This window comes from Mytilus galloprovincialis, chromosome 12 (genome assembly GCF_965363235.1).
Source record: "Mytilus galloprovincialis chromosome 12, xbMytGall1.hap1.1, whole genome shotgun sequence".
In the NCBI taxonomy this organism is placed as follows: Eukaryota; Metazoa; Mollusca; class Bivalvia; order Mytilida; family Mytilidae; genus Mytilus; species Mytilus galloprovincialis.
Genome location: NC_134849.1, coordinates 64461375 through 64482286, shown reverse-complemented (window position 1 = coordinate 64482286; position 20912 = coordinate 64461375). Strand labels below are relative to the sequence as shown.

The window sequence follows — 20912 nt, the reverse complement described above, 5'->3', positions numbered from 1 at the left end:
TTTACGTTGTCCCCCGAAGGTGATTTAAGGTCATGAACTCCTCTGTGGTTCATTTCAGACACAACATGTCGGGAGATCACAGGCAATTTTCCACGGTCCTGGGAAAGGAACAGAATGGAGTTATACAGCCTATTCTTACTGGTAAACATGCACATATATGCTGCAATTTTCAGATTTGACATTTTTTTGATATTTTTGTTTTTGTTATGACAACCTTTATTTAGATCAATAACTGCTAAATTATGTCAATTTCCATTTTCACTTCTGTTTTTTATTTTATAGTTTCACTTTCGATTTTGTAGGAAATAAAAGCAATTCTTAAATTTATTTAACATTTTGCAAATAAGCATAATCATTTTAATTTATTTGAGGTACATGCATACCAAACATTTGCTTGTCATGATATTTATATTGACATTATGTTCAACATGTTCAACAATGCCAAAAAACAATAAACCTTGATTTCAGGTTGTGATAATTTTCAAAAAATTAGTTGGAAATTAGAAGTATTTTCTTAAAATGAAAACAAGAAGTATTTTCTTAAAGTGTGTTTTCTGGACGTGCTGGATAGTCACAAAAGTTTTTGATAATGAGTTGATTTTTAAAAATTTCTGATTTACAGAAATGCATGGTTGTTGTGAAAAAAAAATAATTCTATAACACTGTGACACACTTTTTTTTATAATTTGTCATCAATATATTTATTATCCTTCACCTTGTTATCTAATATAATACTAATAACCATAGCTCTAGGGTTTGTCACTCAACTGGTCAAGTTTTATGAGAAACTTCCTAACCTGTTAGCAGCAGTATTTTTCCTGATAATTTAACTTCTATATTTTAACTTTGAGATTATATTTATTAATTAAACTGATAAAGATGGTCATGATGCATGATGACAGGATGTTTATTGTGTATACCATGTATACTCTACATACACAGAAATTAAATGCATATTAAGCAAGAAAACATGACACGAGTCATATACTTAAGCAGGGGGGGGGATTGGAACCCCCCTTTTTTTGGCCGATCAATGCATTTGAATGGGGATATACAGTTGGACACCCCCCTTTGTCCTGGGTTGGGAACCCCCTTTTTAAAATGGCAGGATCAGCATGTCATGGAATGAAACCCAAACATTTTGCTCTTGATGTTCATGAGCAGCTTAGCCATGTTAGCAGTGTTTGTTCAAAAGTGAAAGTTAAACATGTTCAATAATGATGAGATTTTAAATATTTTTTTGGCTGCTAATTTGTCAAACAGCATTTGTCATGATCATGTTTACATTCATATGAGGAAAAGATATACATGATATATAGGAATGAATTACATTCATGATTAATACTTTGACCTACTACCATTATTACACATTTGACATACAATGTATAACAAGGACGTTTAGACATTTATGAATAAGTAAAGTGGTTATGAAAATTAGAAGGATGGACTGGTTTTAAGTTAAACCATGTTGAAATTACATGAATTAAGATACTGCAGGGGAGTGTAGGTATTAATTGAGATTTGAATAAGAGTAAGAAATGTATAAGGCCAAATAAAAATATATGTGTGGTTCCAGTAACCCGACCGACCCTAGTTAAAACCCCGACCCTAGAACTTTTTTTTTCATTTCTGAAAACTTAATTTTCAAACGATCAAATTTTGAGGATTGTGAATTAAAATGATTAAATTCATAGATTTCTGTCATCTGAATTTCCATCACAAGTATCTGTTAGCAATTCATAACAGAATGCAACAAAATTAACTAAAAACGTATCATGACTGTTTATTTTACAACCAAACACATGTAAAAATGGTGGACTTCCGTTTGGGGCGTGTATAATACCGGAAACAATTTCGGTAAACACACGATTTTTTTTCCGGATTTTGACATTCAAAAATAAAAATTAAAAAAAAAAAAACATTTTGTCGACCTACCGACCCAATTTTTTAAAAGTATGTAACTGGAACCACACATATATTTTTATTTGGCCTAATCATGAAAATATTTGGGGAAAACCAAGTGGAAAAGTGGATGGGGTCTGTGATAGGAATATAACTTTAGCTTGTAATCTACATTTTTAAGTATGATTTTTCAGGACTCTTTTAGGATTGAAATTTAATGATGGAACAAACTTTACCAGTGCCAAAATTTTGTCACATAGATGGCCTTGAAAGTAAGCATATCTATGTGGTAATGTTCTCCCAGATACTGAGTATCAGTGTTTGTTTGCCTTGGTTACGCTTGCTGCTACACTTTTATTTTCTACAAAATACTTACATTTAGTACCTATTTTTTCACACAATGTGCTGGCATCGCTATAGTCCTTTCATTTAGTACTTTATCCATGTTCACTATATTAGTTTACATATATATATGTACTATGGCACTCTTTCTGCACATACACCGACATAATAGTACTATAATAACTTTTAGGGGGCCATAGGTTATAACCCTATTATACACTGTTATCGTTATATGATATGTGAAGGTCAGCATCTGTGCTCTAAACATGACCAATTACACATTTCGTACTCTCCTTTTAAAAGTTGAAGCCTAGTGCCCGTACACATTTCGTACTCTCCTTTTAAAAGTTGAAGCCTAGTGCCCGTACACATTTTGTACTTTCCTTTTAAAAGTTGAAACCTAGTGGCTGACACATTTTGTACTCTCCTTTTAAAAGTTGAAACCTAGTGCCCGTACACATTTTGTACTCACCTTTTAAAAGTTGAAACCTAGTGCCCGTACACATTTTGTACTCACCTTTTAAAAGTTGAAGCCTAGTGCCCGTACACATTTTTTACTCTCCTTTTTAAAGTTGAAGCCTAGTGCCCGTACACATTTTGTACTCTCCTTTTAAAAGTTGAAGCCTAGTGCCCGTACACATTTTGTACTCACCTTTTAAAAGTTGAAACCTAGTGCCCGTACACATTTTGTACTCACCTTTTAAAAGTTGAAGCCTAGTGCCCGTACACATTTTTTACTCTCCTTTTTAAAGTTGAAGCCTAGTGCCCGTACACATTTTGTACTCACCTTTTAAAAGTTGAAGCCTAGTGCCCGTACACATTTTGTACTCACCTTTTAAAAGTTGAAAACCTAGTGCCCGTACACATTTTGTACTCTCCTTTTAAAAGTTGAAACCTAGTGCCTGTACACATTTCGTACTCTCCTTTTAAAAGTTGAAGCCTAGTGCCCGTACACATTTTGTACTCACCTTTTAAAAGTTGAAACCTAGTGCCCGTACACATTTTGTACTCACCTTTTAAAAGTTGAAGCCTAGTGCCCGTACACATTTCGTACTCTCCTTTTAAAAGTTGAAACCTAGTGCCCGTACACATTTTGTACTCTCCTTTTAAAAGTTGAAGCCTAGTGCCCGTACACATTTCGTACTCTCCTTTTAAAAGTTGAAACCTAGTGCCCGTACACATTTTGTACTCTCCTTTTAAAAGTTGAAACCTAGTGCCCGTACACATTTTGTACTCTCCTTTTAAAAGTTTAAGCCTAGTGCCCGTACACATTTCGTACTCTCCTTTTAAAAGTTGAAACCTAGTGCCCGTACACATTTTGTACTCTCCTTTTAAAAATTTAAGCCTAGTGCCCGTCACCTTGAACAACCCCACCACATCACAGAATAAATCTAGTTATAGGTATATCATATGCAGGGTTTCCCCTGGGTCAATTATTTTTTTCGCCACCTCTTTCGCCAAAAAAATACATTTTTCACCACTTTATTATTTTTTTCGCCAAGTAACATATATAAGATTTTTGTTTAAATTTTCCTTTTTTTCCACAACCCCCCTAAATAAGATGACTTTGCCCAATTGTTGTCTATGATTATTCTCTTAAACTTATCTTAGAGTCTACATTGTAATGAATAAACACTAAACATTTACTTTTAAAAAGAAGAACTTTATTTTTAACTTAAAAGGGGGAAAGTTTATTATATTTTGAACAACTTTAAAAGAAGGGGGCCACTTACTTTAAAAAAAAAAGAAGATATTAATCCCAGAATATCACAAAATTCTTGGACATGTTTTAACCATATAATACCGAAAAGGTGTACAATTTTTTGGGAAAGTTTCTTCAAAATAAAAATATTTGCCCTTTTGTACTTAGATGTGGTTTTTACAACAAAACAAAAGTTTTGATCACTAGAAATTGATCCCTCATTTAAGGTGTAGTCATTACATTGAACATGTTGAAGGGTTACTTTCAATCAAGGGGTACGTTGTTCCCCGATCTTCCCAACCTTTTGAATGCATTTCTTCATAACGACAGTTTTCTTTTCTAGTTGTAAATGAAAAAGTTGAGAAGTAAATCTACGCTTAAAACACGTGTGTCACTGAAACGACTTTAAAGCACCCACTCCAATCAATTATCTATATCAAAGTCAAAAGATAAAGTTTTAAATCTTGCTTTTAAAAGAAGGAGAGGAGACGTCAAAAGTTTGCTTCAAACACGTGCGCCGCAAAGTGGTTAATAAATCCTATATGTGACATGTGACGGACGCCATTTACCCATATCAGTTTGTCAAACAATACATGTACAATCAACACTTTTATTAATTAGTCCTTTGTTATCGATAGCTTGAAAATGCAATCAGCTGATTATTGATTTTCTGTCAAAATCTTAACGAGTTCAAGGTGAATTTTGAGTATTTTCCGATCAGGTAAAGTCCGAGAAACCCGAAAAAAGGAAATAAACAAGATGGTTGAAAATTAATCGTTATATATTTCTTTCGCCAAATTTTTTCGCCAATGACAAATTTTAATCGCCACAATTATTATTTTTTCGCAAATTGCGAAAATGGCGACCGCCAGCGGAAACCCTGATCATATGCATGAACATATTAAAATCTCTGACATAGAGGAACCCCTCCCCTTTTTCTCTCTTATAAGCCAGGGACATTGGTCATGCTGATAATTCTGTCTCAGGGGGGCCACTTCAACACTTAATGGATAGGGTGTGCCTTTTTTCATATAATTTAGATTTAAAAAAATGTATACCTTTTCATATATTGCGTAGGTGAAATTGTAACCTTTTCCCCATATTGTTTGGGTTTCATGTGGTGTGTAATCTGATAATGTAAGAATGGAATACCCTAGTGTAAAAATAGAGAAATTGGTTGATAAAAAAAACAGTCGGGAACACCAAGAAAGATGACAGATGAAGAAGTTATGGGAACTTTATTGACCTAGTCATATATTTCTTATTGTTTTCCATCATTCCATACCTATTCACATATATTTACAAGCTTGAAAATGTGACCTTTTTCTGCGGCAAATCCTATCACCTTGTATGTAGGATGTGCTAACTGCCTTCAGAAGTGAATTCAAATTAAATTAACAAATAATTTACTTAGTTCATTTTAATTTTCCTACAACATGTACAAGTGTTTAATAGTAAATCTTTTATTGACAGTTGGTCAACAAGACCTAATTTCATTTGTATTGAGCGCATAAAGATAATGACGATCTACATATAATATAGATATATAAAATGTGATAAACTTTGATTCATTTCACAAATGTATGAGTGGTACAATACCGAATTGCCCCACATATATATATGTCAATTTTATGAAGTTATGTGCTTGTTGCTTGCTATCAGTTAGGGTCATTACTTGACCGTGTTAATTTTCAAATTTTTTTATTAAACAGAATTTTAAAGAAAAAAACATAAATAAAGCAATTTAAAATAGAGAATAAATGGGCACAATGAATAAAGAATATATAGAGAACAGTGGTCTAAAAAAAAATGAAAAAAAAAGAAACAAAGGACCCCTACCAAGTCCTACATAGCAGTTATACTGTAACCATGTATTTATATTGTTAATGTTTTTGATTTTATACATAAATTGATTCCGAGAGAATGCATTTATCAAGACTTACAAGAGGTGCTATAATACACCTAGGATCCATAGAAAAATATTATTGATTTATCAATTCTTTGTTAGAACTTCTCTAAAACTGTTCACAACATGCTGCTTACTCTGTGATTTTATCAATACATGTAATTAATGCATTACACAATAATGTTTATATGGAACTCAAGATTTTACAAACCAGACCATTTGGGTCCCTACTCTCTAAAGGAAAAAAGATGTCTGTTTCTTATTATGGTACCCGTATAATTTTTTATTAGCCCACGCTAAAAAAAATTGTCACTCTTCATTTAGCAAGTGTTAAATTTAAAATGTTCCTCCTATAAACTCAATTTAAAAAAAAAGTAAAATAAAAAAAAATCCCTGCCTACTTACCCTTTTTTTCAAAAATGAGGGGGATAGGACCTTAATTGGACTCTGGAGTTGGGTTTTTAAGCTCTGGATTTTTGGATTGACCCTTTCACTTTCAGGATCCGGGAATTCTTTTTTCCAATTTTGGGATGACGGGATTTAACATTTATTTAAATTTGGTACCTCAGGATTTTGTGGTTTTAAGTTCAGGATCAGGACCCCTGCTAACACCCCCCCTCAATAGAATACAGATCCTCTGTCCAAGCTTTGTTTACAAAGATCTAAGTAGTACACGTTCAACTTGCATAAGATGAGACTTAATCATGTTAATTAAAACAAGACATGTGAATATGGAAAATAGCTTAGAAGATGAGGGCAAGGTCAAAGCCTGAAAGGTCAAGGTCAATGAATATCGTGTTCTCAATTTTGTATTTTACCTATTGCATTTTCTCGGACACTTTAAAGATATGTTAAACAAATTTTGCAAAATGTTTGCTTTATTGTGATGAAGATATGATAACTTGGTATGAAACAATCTAGTAATGACATCTTACAAAAATGTCTTATAGGAGTTATTGCCCCCTGAACTGTTTAATCTAAGGTTATAATTGATTATTACTTTATCATGTTTATATTGGTTCATAATAAAGCCATATAGACTAATGATAGAATACAGCAAAATGTAAGGTGACAATATGACCTTGAAAATGTCAATCGGAAGTGAAATAAGTAAAATTTGAAGTAGTTATATCTGCAATTTTTCATTTTTCATGGAAACTTAGAAACCATTTTTTTTAATAGGCTTGCATAAACATATCATGTGAGACTTGAAGCGACTTTAATGAACTAGAAATAGCTAATTATCTCCCTTTTATAGACAGAAGTATATCGAAACCATATTTCTATCAGAATTCATGTAAACATGCATGGTAAATACAGTTATCATATATCATGTATATACTGATATATGTACATGTACCATGTGTATATGATATATGAGACTCGGTAAAAGAGACATTTTCTAAACCAAAAGTTGCAAATTATCTCCCTTATTTAAACAAAATTCTTTTATTCAGAAAGTAGTGTCATGTTTTTTGTTGAATTTCCATTGTTAAAGTTGTTGTTCTCCAATCACAACAAATATTCATTTTTCTGAATATATATTTCTGAAATCAGCAAATTCAAGTCAAACAAACCTAGTCATTTTCCAGGTATATGAAATAAAGGCTCAAGATGAAGAACAGCCATATAAGTGGTGATACTTTGCTTTTTTTGTTTTTGCTGTGTATATCCTGATTTTGTGTCATGGATGGACACCTCATATTCTTTCATCATATATATATTAAATATATATCATTGTATACAAATGGTATACATGGTATATGACTTGATAAGTTTGAAACATTTAGTTTAGATTTAAAAAGTTTTTGAAGGCTAAGACATAATCAATCATTTATTTTTTCAGATCTTTACCAGATCACCATGGCGTATGCCTACTGGAAGAGTGGAAAGATGAACGATGTGGCTGTGTTTGATTTGTACTTTAGACGTAATCCATTTAAAGGAGAGTTCACTGTGTTTGCTGGTTTGGAGGAATGTGTCAAATTTATTCAGAATTTCAAGTTTACAGAAAGTGGTGAGAATTTTTATTGTTGCTAGGCAATATCAGTATTATTTATTTACCATTAAACAGTGTTAAAAAAGAATGTGTATTTTGAATGTTATATTTCTGCCATTAAATTTTTAAAGTCTTCATAGTTAACTCATAGCCACAGCATGCGCAGTGGCTGTTGCTAGGTATGCTTTGCAAACTACATTTGTTGCAGTAATTTATAATTCATTCGTCTAACAACAATGAACAATGTAAAAATTTTGCGATTTGTAATTCGAATTTGAATACTCAATCTAATTGATTTGACACTAAAATCATGTTATCATTTTTTGGTTGATGGTGGATACATAGCTGTCACAGTTGGATCATACTACAATTTATTTTGTTTCTAATCTAAGTTCTCTCTGAAGTTTAAGAACAGTTTACCATACTGTTTATAGTCTTCACTGTGTTGGCAACAGGCCCACCAGCCAAGGTTGTAAAATTAATACTGGGCATATAAGAATTTCTACTATCAGCCAATAAAACTGTACAAAACTATTATTGGGCTTGTGGCTGCAAAATTATATCTTGATCACTATATATATATTTTTTTGCAGATATAAAGTACCTGAAATCAGTGATGCCAACTTCTGTAGAAGAAGAATTTTTTGAATATTTGAAAGAATTGAACACGAAAACTGTAACATTATTTGCTATCGAGGAGGGGACAGTCGTGTTCCCTAAAATTCCACTATTGACAGTGAAAGGGCCACTACCTGTCGTACAGTTGATGGAGACACCATTGTTAAATTTAGTTAATTATGCCAGGTCAGTCTTATAATTTTTTTCAGGAATTTAAAAAAAAGGGGGGAGGGTCAGTTTGAACACATAATTTTCAATTCTCAAAATAAATAAAAAATTGTCAGAAAGTGCACATAACTTTTAAATTCTTAAACTTAACTCTCTGAGAAAAATAAGGTAAAAGTATACTAACATGACTAAGATGGATATTAACATGTCATTAGTCAAATAAACATAATAAAGGCAAGTATTAATTATAAGTATTTAATATATAATTTTCATAAATTAATTAGGTAATAAAATCAAGGTCACAACAAACTAAAACTGAGGGAATACTGTTTATATCTTCTGCTATGCATGAATCTCCCACCATGTGATCTACACTCAAAGAAAGTCAGTGAATGACTGAGCCATGGGTAATGAAAAAACGAATAACAATCCACACAGAAGACCAAGTATTGATGGAATCCAGCTTACCAAAATTCAAGGATGAACTTTGAAAAGTTATGGCTGGAGTTAAAGCTAAGACTTTTTAAACACCAACAAAAAATAGTAAAAGTTGTATGTCTTATCTTTGGACAATATATAGCGATTTGTAAACCATTTATGAATGTAAATACATACATATTGTAATCCTAGTACATAATAGTCATGACCATATATATGTATGTAAAATTATGAATTGAGTTGTACATAAAATGATTGATTGTTTAATTACAGTTTAGTGGCAACAAATGGCATGAGGTTTCGTATTGCTGCAGGGTCAGAGAGTATATTATTAGAGTTTGGATTACGGAGAGCCCAGGGACCTGATGGTGCTTTATCAGCCTCTAGATATTGTTATTTAGGAGGTACTGTAACTGTATATATATTCAAATAATGGTAGACCAATGATGTAATGAATATAAGACTTTTTAACCATCTAGATATTATTGTTTATAAAAAATGAATATTCAACCGCATAATTTATAAACAATGTAACACTGCGATGGCAAAAAACAGTATACAATACACAACCTAGAAAACTAAAGATTAAGCAACACAAACCCAATCAAAAACCTCAGGTGCTCCTGATGAAAAATCAGATCATGCTCCACATGTGGCACCCATTGTGTTGCGCCAAACCATTTTAAGGAGTTTTAATAAAAATCTTAATCGAGATAAATGACATCAGGATTGTGGTTAGGACAATAGGACCATATTTGTTGTCATATATTTGTGAAACAGAAATATTCCCTTCTTTTAATCAACTCATGATTGCATCTGTTTAACTTTTGAAAATGATGATTTCAATTTCACCACTTCAAAACCTTGGTCTAATATATAGCGTCCTTGTAGCTCTGTTATGAGATGATGTAGCAGATTCTATAATCAATATTTATCTGTAAATAAAGAATAACAACAACACAATGATGTATCAATATTTATTGACAACTTAACCTTTCCTTTACACTTCTTTATTGAAAGAAATTAAATTTTATGTCTTTTCTATAAAAATCTAGTTCCGTGTTCGCCAGAACTACAAAGATAAAGGTAAAAATCATTAAAACGTACAGATCTAACCACATCTATTAAGTTTTATCACTCGGAGAGATAATTAACTGATTATTAATTAGAATACTTTAACTAAAAGATCTAATTAATTATTGATTGGTGTATCGATTTGGGGAATATTAACAATATTAACAATTGTGAGAAGTATTGTGATGAACAAATTTGTTTTTGAATTAAAACTATTTCTATTGAATGTAATGAGTTATATATGATGTAATCGAATTGAAAAACTAATAAGGGGGTCTCATTTGGGGGTTCTGATCTCGGATCCCACTTACTGTTTTGTCAGACCTGTATCCCCCTTACACTATGTACGTAAGCAATTCTCAATTTTTTTTGTAATTTCCTATGTCCCGCTAGACTTCATTTTCCAATTTCACGACACAATAATTTTACTGTCACGCTTACAGAAAAATCAGCAATCCCGTGTCACGCTTAGACCCAAATGAGACCCACTTGTGAATTTTTCAATTCAATTACATCATAACTTATTACATTCAATAAAAATAGTTTTAATTCTGTCATTTACAGAAGAAAATTTGTTATGCTAAATTCTAAAAGATCTGACCTTGCAGTCATATTTCAAGGACAGTTAACTTAATGATCCTTAAAACTAAGACTCAGAAATTCACCAATCAAAAACTAGATTTCAGTTTCAACACAAATTTCATTCTTGGAGTATTGCATACAAAGTAAAGATTTTTTTACCAAGATCCCTTGTCTTATTTCTATATGTTGTGTTTCCAAGATATTATGGTTGGTCATAGAGATATGTTTTCCCCAATTGGTTATATGGCCTCTAGCTCTGACAAATACACTGTGACCTTGACAGCTTCATTAGATCTTTATATGAAGCTTCACATGAAGACTTTGATAATTTTTATCTGGTATACAGTCAGATGTCTTGGGTCTTAGGTGTTTGTCTGGCATATTAAGATATCATTTACTTTAGATAATTGGACACAAGTTTTGATTTGGTATATAAATACATTTCATTTTAGTGTTTATGTGTTGCAATAAGTAGTATTTGTCTCTCATCTATAAGCAGGAATATACTTATGTGAGTTTAAGTTTTGCACACAACCAGAAAAATCTCTTCCGAAGGAACTGTGAGCTTGGCGTCTGTCGTCGTTGTTGTCCGTCTGGTGTAATCTATTTCAAACATCTTCTCCTCTGAAACTATTGAACCAATTCCAACCAAACTTAAGTTGAATGATCCTTAGGGTATCTAGAATAAAGTTTGTGTTTTATTTTCTGTTGAGTGAAAAAACAAGGCCGCCATGGATAAAAATAGAACATGGGGGTAAAATGCAGTTTTTGGCTTATATCTCAAAAACCAAAGCATTTAGAGCAAAACTGACATGGGAAAGTGTTTAAGGTCAAGTTCTATCCTCCCTGAAGATAAATCTAATAACTCATTGTTGGGTTGCTGCCACTAAATTGGTAATTTTAAGGAAATCTTGCAGTTTTTTGTTATCATCTTGAGTATTATTAATGATAAAGATAAACTGTAAACAACAAAAATTTTCAGCAAAGTAACATCTCAAAAATTAAAATTAAGCTTTGTTTGATTTCATCAAAAATTTAATTCTTAAGGTTCTTTGATATGCTGAATCTAACCAAAACAACAAACTACGATGAAATTGGACACTTAAACTCTTAAACGAAAGATAAATGCCAAAAAATCAAGGTGAGCGATTCAGGCTCTTGAGAGCCTCTTGTTTAATTTATGCATGTATTATTTATTTTGTAGGTTTTGATGGAACCAGTAATGTATTGGCAGGTAAACTTTATACATGTATTATTTATTTTGTAGGTTTTGACGGAACCAGTAATGTATTGGCAGGTAAACTTTACGGCATTCCAGTAAGAGGTACACACGCTCATGCCTTCATCACATCATTCTCAGGCTTATCAGAGTTACACAATCGGGTAAATTAAATATTTCTTGTTTCATGGAAAATTTGTCATTTGGTATAAGTGCTTGTTCATTGTGTTGGCTTTATATGGCATGGTGACACATAATTGCCTATTTTGTTGAGCTTGAGTTGTTGGATTGCCTTATTATTTGTTATTCTTTATCTGCTTCCACTGTGGATTCATTTATTTTCGTGGATTACAGAAAACTTGCATGTTCGTGGATATTTAATTTTATGGTTTGGTCAAAGTCTGCATACAAACCTTTAGAAATTTGTTATTTGTTGAACATTCAATTTCGTTGTTCCCCTGTACCCATGAAAGCCACAAAAATTGGTATCCGAGGAATAATTATCAATCTACAGTATTCCTATACTATGACAGCTACATTTATTTTGCTTTGCATCTTTTTTTAATTAAACATAATCAGATTGAAAGGTTTTTTTGCATGCCCCATTTGCAAGTATCAAGTAGTGATTTATGTATCTACATGTACGTACACAACACACTATAAACAAATGTTATCCATCTTCCACTCATATAAATTGGCTTAGTTGACATTCAATTTCTTCATCATTAAACAAGTGTTAAAGAAACCTTTTTACCTGAAGGAGTCAAGCTATTCTTTATATTTTATGTTCAAAAGTCATAAAAGTACTGATATGTAACTTTAATGACAAAAAATTGTCATGAAATTTTTTTCAGAAAATGCATAGTGAAATGCATGGCATTTTGGCTTATTTAGTGTTTGTAACATCACAATTCTATTGTTTACCATGATAATAATCTGTTATCTTATTATTGCAGCAACTGGTTAGGAAAGGTACTGATGAGATGGTTGATTTCATTCCACTTTGTCAAAAATGGCTGAAACAGTTAGCTCCGGTACTAGGTTAGTTATAAAGTCAAATGTAAACTCTAAAAAGGGGCGGGATGGTAGGACCTGTATTGGGTATTTTTAAACTAGGGATTTCAGAATTGATCCTTTTGGGATCTGGGAATTCTTTTTTTTTTAATTTCAGGATGTCGGGATTTAAATTTCTTTAAATTCAGGACCTCAGAATTCCATGTTTATAAGCCGGGATTTCGAGATCAAGATCCCTCAAACCTCCGCACTCTAAAAGCTCAAGATTTGCTTTAAGCTTTTCCGTAAAGATTGAATGTAGGTGATTGGGATTGAAAATTGTATTGAGAAAATTAATCCTGACGAAGATATGAAACTATGATGTTCTCTCATATCAATACATCAACAGTATAAGAAAATAACAGAAATATGTCACAAATTAAAGTGGGTAGAGCTATAGGTAAACAAGAATGTGTCCCCAGTACACGGATGCCCCATCCGCATTATCATTTTCTATGTTCAGTGGACCGTGAAAATGAGGGAAAATATCTAATTTGGCATTACAATTAGAAAGATCATATCATAGGGAACATCTATAATACTAAAATTACGAGGTCCAATTTGTCATCACGTAAAAACGACGAATCAAAGAATTCAACTTTATATATATAACTAATATAGTACAAAGGTGTAGATTAAAAATTACACCACTCCAGGTCCGTTTGTTTTCCACGTAATTAATATTGCCAATAATTAAGAAGTTCCGGGTCGAGTCCGATACCGATACCAATAGTATATTCACCTGTTACCTATTACCTTATCTGTACGTTCCACATCTGACAGGCGCACCAACAAACGGTGTATTCAGGATTAATATGCTATATACACGGGTCATAATCACAGGGTTGACACTACTAAATTGTCAAATTGTTAGCTATTGTAGTATTTCAAAGAATTCAACTTTATATATAACTAATATATTAGTACAAAGGTGTAGATTAAAAATTACACCACTCCAGGCCCTTTTGTTTTCCACTTATTAATTAATATTGCCAATAATTAAGAAGTTCCGGGTCAAGTCCGATACCAATACCAATAGTATATTTACCTGGTACCTATTACCTTATCTGTACGTTCTGCATCTGACAGGCGCACCAACAAACGGTGTATTCAGGATTAATATGCTATATATAGGGGTCATAATCACAGGGTTGACACTAATACATTGTCAAATTGTTACCTGTTGTAGTATTTTAATCAGTAAGACTTTCTAAGATAACAATACATATACTAAAAATCTATACTAAAAATAAGGCGTATAGGTACAGTTTTCAATTTGTTAACTGGCATGACGTAAAACAATGAATCAAAGAATTCAACTTTATTTATAACTAATATAGGACAATGCTGTTGATTAAAAAATACCCCATTCCAGGACCTTTTGTTTTCCAAATAATTAATATTACCAATAATTGATAAGTTCCAGTTCGACGGGTTCAAACAGAAAGATTTGAAAGCAGAAAAAACTGTGTATCTTATAATCGGCATGACTTTATCAGATGACAATACTAATACTAAAATAAGGCTTGCGCATAGTTTTAATTCAGTCACAGACCCGCGATATCACGGGTGTGTTCTAGTGTGTACTAAGTTTCAAGTTGATTTGACTTCACCTTCATCAAAAATTACCTCAACCAAAAACTTTAACCCTGAAGCGGGACAGACAATCGGACACACATAAATGGGGCATAATGAAAATAAGTTTTTTTTACTTTATTAGGCAGTGCCTTTCTATCCTTTTAAAAGTAATTTTATAAACCTTTTAATTGCAGGATTTTTAGATGACCAAGTATCAAAAAGTGAGCTGGCAGCCTTCATAGCCTATGCTACTGCATTCCCTGATGGTTTCTTAGCACTTATAGATACATATGACGTTGTAAGGTGAGATATTCAGAGTTGACAAAAATAGAGTTAGGAAAAAAATTGTGTTTTTTATAAAGTTTCTATTAATATTGAATGTAAATTTCTGTGTCATTTTGGTTTCTTGTAGAGATTTTTCTCATTGGCAATCATACATCTTTTTATATAACTATGGTAATAAATTACACCTATACCAAGCTTTAAAATTTTATGTTTGAATTTCGTCTCCTCAAAACTTCTAGGTGGCAATCAAAATTTTTTTGAAAAGAACTTTATTCTGAAGTTGAGCACAACCTAAATTAATATATTGCTTGTTTCCCCAATCCCTACCCTTCAAGCCAGGTGTGAGAAGGTAGGTATGGAAATAATTTTACTTTTTCTAAAAAGCTGGAACAATATCAATCGATCTGGCAAGCCTGAAAAACGGAAATGAAAAAAGATATTTGACTTTGTTTTGACAATAAAATTTTATGCAGCGGACGGGATTGGGGAAACAAACAATATTTTAATTTAGGCCCAATCAGTAATATTATAAGTTGAATTTGTGCACATATACCTCCAAAATGGTGACTTTCATATACAGTCAGGGGACTTACTTAAACAAGTGATTTTCTAAATCACTGATTCAAGTAACATTATTTCCATAAAGGTTGGAAGTTAGAGTTGTCTTTCTTTAATAATCACCTATTTAAGTAGTACAAATTAATCACTAGAAGAAGTGATTTAATTTTATTGTAGCTTTAAATATAGAATACTAATGATCCAGGGACTTATTATGTTTCTAAACTTATCAGAACCAACATCTGTGTTGTCTAGGATGACCAGGTCATTTCAGGTGATGACCTTGTACTGAATCTAGGATAATGACATAAAAATCACTTGTTTAAGTATCAGACCTCAATTTCCTTCCCAAAAATCACTTCTTTAAGTATCATTCTGTTAATAACCCCTTAATAATTTCAACACCCCCGAACAGTGAAATTTTTATCGCGAATAGTAGAATTTTATTACATAATCTGAAAGATGAAACCTTGAACTTCACAGGAAAAATACTCCCACTGCTGTGAAAAATCTTTGAAGAAAGTATCAGTTCATTATGTAAAGCCATTATTATAGCATTTTTTCAACTAAAATAGAATTTTCAGCTAAATGATAGCATCAAAGGCATAAACCTTGCTACTTAAAAGAAGCAAAAAGTTCATATTTTTTTAATTTTACTAATTAAAAGATATTATTTAAACCTATTTGTTTAAAATTTTGAAAAAACTACAAAATCCCAATTTGTGACAAAACATCGAATTTGCTACTCAAATAAGTGATTTAAAAATCACTTATTTCAGTAAGTCCCCTGACTGATATATATTGTGTCAATAAAAACATTTTTTTTTGGTAACATTTCTGATTTTATAATTACAGAACTGGTTTACCAAGTTTTTGTACAGTTGCTATGGCTCTACATGAGTGTGGGTACCAGCCTCGAGGTATCCGGTTGGACAGTGGTGATTTAGCTTACCTTTCAAACCTGGTCAGACAGTCTTTTGAAAAAGTGGCCAGAAGGTAAAAATATAATGTTTGAAGTGTTTCCCTTGAATACCTTAATTTTTGTTAGCTTCAATAGACTGCACATTTATTTAAGAATTGAATGCTTCTTTTTGTAACTTCATTGGGGTGTAAAAGCATGGACCGAGGTACATTTTGTATAAAGCGCGGAAGCGCTTCATTCAAAAAATTGTGCGCATAGTCAACGCTTTTACAACCCTATGAAATTACAAAAAGAAGCATTCAATACTTATAATTACATTTTTTAAACTAGGATAATGAAAACACAATTTTTATCAAGTTTTTATTAAAAGTACCTGTGGCTGTGCACTTTATTGTGGGACCTCATGTCATCAGGAATGATTAATTTTATTGTGTAATGAAATTGATTAAGGAATAACACGAGATTGCAGTGTAGCCAAACAGAATAACGTATTATAATGAAACATACATCTAATGTAATTATTCTCATATGTTTAAAATGAAAAATCAAGATACAACTGATTTTAAATGTCTTCAATCAAACATTAATTTGAAGGACACAAATTTTTAAACACAACAGTTGAGTTGCTACATAGGAAATAAAACAACATCTGCTATGGAAGAATGGGAGATAACTTTACAAGAAAGTAAATCCTATTTTACACATAAAAAAGTTGCCATACTAATGAATAAAAACAATTCATTTTCTCTATACATTAAATAATAGAAACAGGGTAAGCCTCACAGATTTTTTTGATAAAATTCATAAAAAAATGTTAAATGATAAAAAAAACCCTCTTGCTTAAAGAATAGTTTATTAATATACGGCATGTAGGGTAAGCCTTTTATATATATTTTTCAGTTTTAACGTGCCTTAGTTTTCATCGTTGACCATTAGAGCCAGTAATAATATCAGCCCTATATATATTTTTCAGTTTTAACGTGCCTTGGTTCTCATCATTAACCATTGTAGCCAGTAATGATATCCGTCCTATGTATATTTTTCAGTTTTAACGTGCCTTGGTTTTCATCATTGACCATTGTAGCTAGTAATGATATTAATGAAGACACCATACATTCCTTAAATCAACAGGTAAGTACTGGATTCATTATTTTCGTGGGTGAAGGCAAACTTGTATGTTCATGGACATTTAATTTGGTGGTTTTGCTGAAGTGTTCATACAATCTTTTACAAAACAATGATCTGATTAATTTCATAGTTCACCTTTACCTATGAAATCCATGAAAATTGGTATCAGATGAATAATAATGAATCAACAGTACTGGTAATTTATTTATTTTCATGCATACCAATATTCTTGAGGGAGGGTAGGAGGGGTCCTGATCCCGAAATCCCGGGCTTAAAAACACGAAATCCTGAGGTCCCGAATTAAAATAAATTGAAATCCCAAATCCTGAAATTCGAAAAAAAAGAATTCCCGGAACCTGAAAGGGTCAATCCCGAAATCCCAAACTTAAAAACACTTGATCCCGGAGTCCCTATAAAGGTCCTATCAGGTCCTATTGGTATCCCCCCTCATTCTTGTTTTCAGAGAAATTTTGAATTTGGAGGATATTTGAATTATTAGTTTTGTAAAAGTCTGCATGCAAGCCAGTAGAAAATTGGGTCTTGAACATTTAAATTTGTGGTTAACCTGATGCCATGAAATCTATGACAATTGCATGGTATTGGATGAATAATTATGAATTCATTTTTTTTTCAAGAAATTACTGAAAAGTAAGTTTTTAAATCACCCCACTCTCACATGAATTACTGTAAATTAAGAAATTTAGGTGTGCATTTATTATTGCGATTTTGTCTTTTTTCACTAAAATGTGAGTTTAAATTATTGCGAATACCGGTATTACCCTGTCACATTTTTTGCAATATTAAAAACATCGCAATAATTTCTGAATTTACAGTATTAAGTTTGCTTAAATGTTTCAATTTATCAAATAACTTCATCTTTAAAGTGTGTTAAGGTCTAATTTATTATGGAAAAGTGTTCTTAATTGACCTTTTAAAATGCATGAAAGTTGCATATGCTCTAGATATAGTGTGTTTGAATGTATTCTACATGTTTTGATATACATATGTTTTGATATACATATGTTGTGTACAAATTGTAAGTTTGTACAAATTATAATTTGTATAGGTTTTTTTTGACACATACCTTTTTGCACCAGGTGATAAAATTTTATCTTCTAAAATTAATCAGACTAATGTCTTAAATTAAAATCTGTATACTTCAACTTTTCTTTTAATGCTAATCTCCTTGTCTATAAACTGATATTTCGGACACCTGAATGGTTTAAAAAATTTTTTATGATTCTCCTATTAAATACAAAAATCATATCCATAAAAAGTCTTGTTGTGTTCTTTTGATTCTTTTTGTATCAATGCTCAATACAAAACTGTATCATGTAGTTGTGGAAATATGACAGAAATGTATCATCAATTTGTGTTCAGTGGTTCATAAAACACTTACAACATTTACATTACAATTTGTACACAACATATATACTATAAATTCAAAAATTATTATGAGGTTTTTTATAATGTGAATAATGCGACTGAGTGAGTATCCCATTAATAAGAACCTGTATTCTGATATCGGATACATATATTTGTATGCAGAGATTCTGGTATTGCAATATTTAATTAAACTGGCATTTTTCACAACTCTTCAAAAAATGATAAAATAAATGCAAGCAATAATTTCTGAATTTATATTTGAATTATCTCCCTTTAAATGCTAAATTTACTCATTGCGCAGTTCTGTCCTCAATAATTGGCTTGTTATAGAAAATTATAATGTTATAAATGAAGTTAGAATAAACAAATTTCATTAAGTTTAATGAATATTTTAAAACAAAATGATAGAAAAGAATGCATTAATAGAAAAAATATATATATTCCCTCTAAATGCATTACAAAATGTATATTCCTAATTCTTAAAGGTACAATGTAATATGGTACTGAAGCAACATTTCGGTATTTTTGTTATGAAAAAAATAAGATATATACATCTGCAAATTTAACTTGACCAATGAAATAGTTTGTTTCACCTGGTTATTTTTTCTTCAGGGACACAGTATAAACAGTTTTGGGATTGGTACACATCTGGTAACATGTCAGAAACAACCAGCACTAGGTGGTGTATATAAAGTAAGTATTGACAAGGTTATCAGAAAACATGTCTATTTCGGAGTTTAGTATGACGTCCATTATCACTGAACTAGTATAATTTTGTTTAGGGGCCAGCTGAAGCTCAACTCGCAGTGCGTGAGTTTCTCGCTGCATTGAAGATCCACTGGTGGCCTTCCACTGGTGTCTGCTCTTTGGTTGGGTTGTTGATTTTTGACACATTCCCCATTTCCATTTTCAATTTTTTACTATATAACCAAACCATTTAAAAGGCATGTATATTAAACTGAAATCTTTATTATGAGCTCAATATAGAAATAAGGAGGTGTGGTATATATGATTGCCAATGAGTCATTTATCCACCAAAGTTCAAATAAAGTGCATGTAAGCAATTAAAGGCAACAGTATTGCCTTCAACAATGAGAAAAACTATATGATATAGTTTGCTATAAAAGTTCCCAACATAATAAATATAATATAATTCAATTGAGAAAACTAACGGCTTATTTATAACAAAACATTTTATGAAAAACAAAAATTAAAGATCTGAACCAACAACAACCACTTAAGGGGGTAGACCTTGGTTCAGGGAGATAACTCTTTAAATCAGTTAAGCGTTTGTAAAAGTCAAGTTCATCAATGTTTTTTAAGCATTTACCTGAAACAGATTAAAAATAATCTATGTAACCTAGAAGCTTACAATATGTTTTTGAAAATGGTTGACACAAACGTATTGATGATTTTAAGAGTTATTTCCCTTAACCTAGGTCTACCTCCTTAACAACAAGCTCCTGACTTGGGATAGGCACATAAGGAATATGGCAGTGTTAAACATGTTCCTGACAACATAAGCAGTTATATGTTTGCATATATCAAGTGCCTCAACCTCAATATTGACAAAACAAGCAAATCAGTAATCACTGCAATATTCACGCTTTCTGTTTAAAATCACGAGGTTATTGAGGCATTTAATTTGAAACACATGGAGGTGTAGTATCGTGGTCATTAAAATTGTATGTTAACAATTGTGAGACGATTTATCAAAAACCAACAGAAAAAACAATATTTTTTATCGAAGCTTTTTTTTTTAAATTTCACGCGTGTATTTTATTCTTGAGATTGGTTTATTTCTACAGTTAGTTGAAGTTAACGGTAAACCAAGAATAAAACTGAGTGAGGATGTAGAAAAGGTCACTATACCAGGCAGGAAGATAGCGTACCGACTCTTCGGCCATGATGGTGAGTATAAAATATGTATTTATAAAGTTTATTCAGAATTGTAGCCTCAAATATGAAAATGAACAGGTTGCAGAAGACCACATTAAACAAAATGGAAGATGGCAAAACATTTCAGTCAAAATTTAGTAATTTGGAAAAAAA

The 20912-nt window shown here is 31.7% G+C and overlaps 1 protein-coding gene across 3 annotated transcripts in view; it reads left to right on the top strand.

Moving 5' to 3' along the window:
• The first annotated feature begins 13 nt into the window (after positions 1 to 13).
• Positions 14 to 20912, top strand: part of LOC143054542 (nicotinate phosphoribosyltransferase-like) — a 33635-nt gene continuing 12736 nt past the window's right edge. Inside the window, exons 1-12 of one of the 3 annotated variants that reach the window (XM_076227563.1) lie at positions 14 to 141; positions 7699 to 7869; positions 8445 to 8655; positions 9349 to 9479; positions 11936 to 11965; positions 12029 to 12114; positions 12907 to 12991; positions 14776 to 14884; positions 16280 to 16420; positions 17393 to 17477; positions 19473 to 19553; positions 20669 to 20771. In XM_076227563.1, the coding sequence (XP_076083678.1) occupies positions 33 to 141; positions 7699 to 7869; positions 8445 to 8655; positions 9349 to 9479; positions 11936 to 11965; positions 12029 to 12114; positions 12907 to 12991; positions 14776 to 14884; positions 16280 to 16420; positions 17393 to 17477; positions 19473 to 19553; positions 20669 to 20771 (1342 nt within the window). In that variant the 5' untranslated portion in view covers positions 14 to 32. Of the gene's footprint in view, positions 142 to 2096; positions 2175 to 7698; positions 7870 to 8444; positions 8656 to 9348; positions 9480 to 11935; positions 11966 to 11998; positions 12115 to 12906; positions 12992 to 14775; positions 14885 to 16279; positions 16421 to 17392; positions 17478 to 19472; positions 19554 to 20668; positions 20772 to 20912 lie in introns of all 3 variants that reach the window. The other 2 variants (XM_076227565.1, XM_076227562.1) reach the window with 2 other exon arrangements.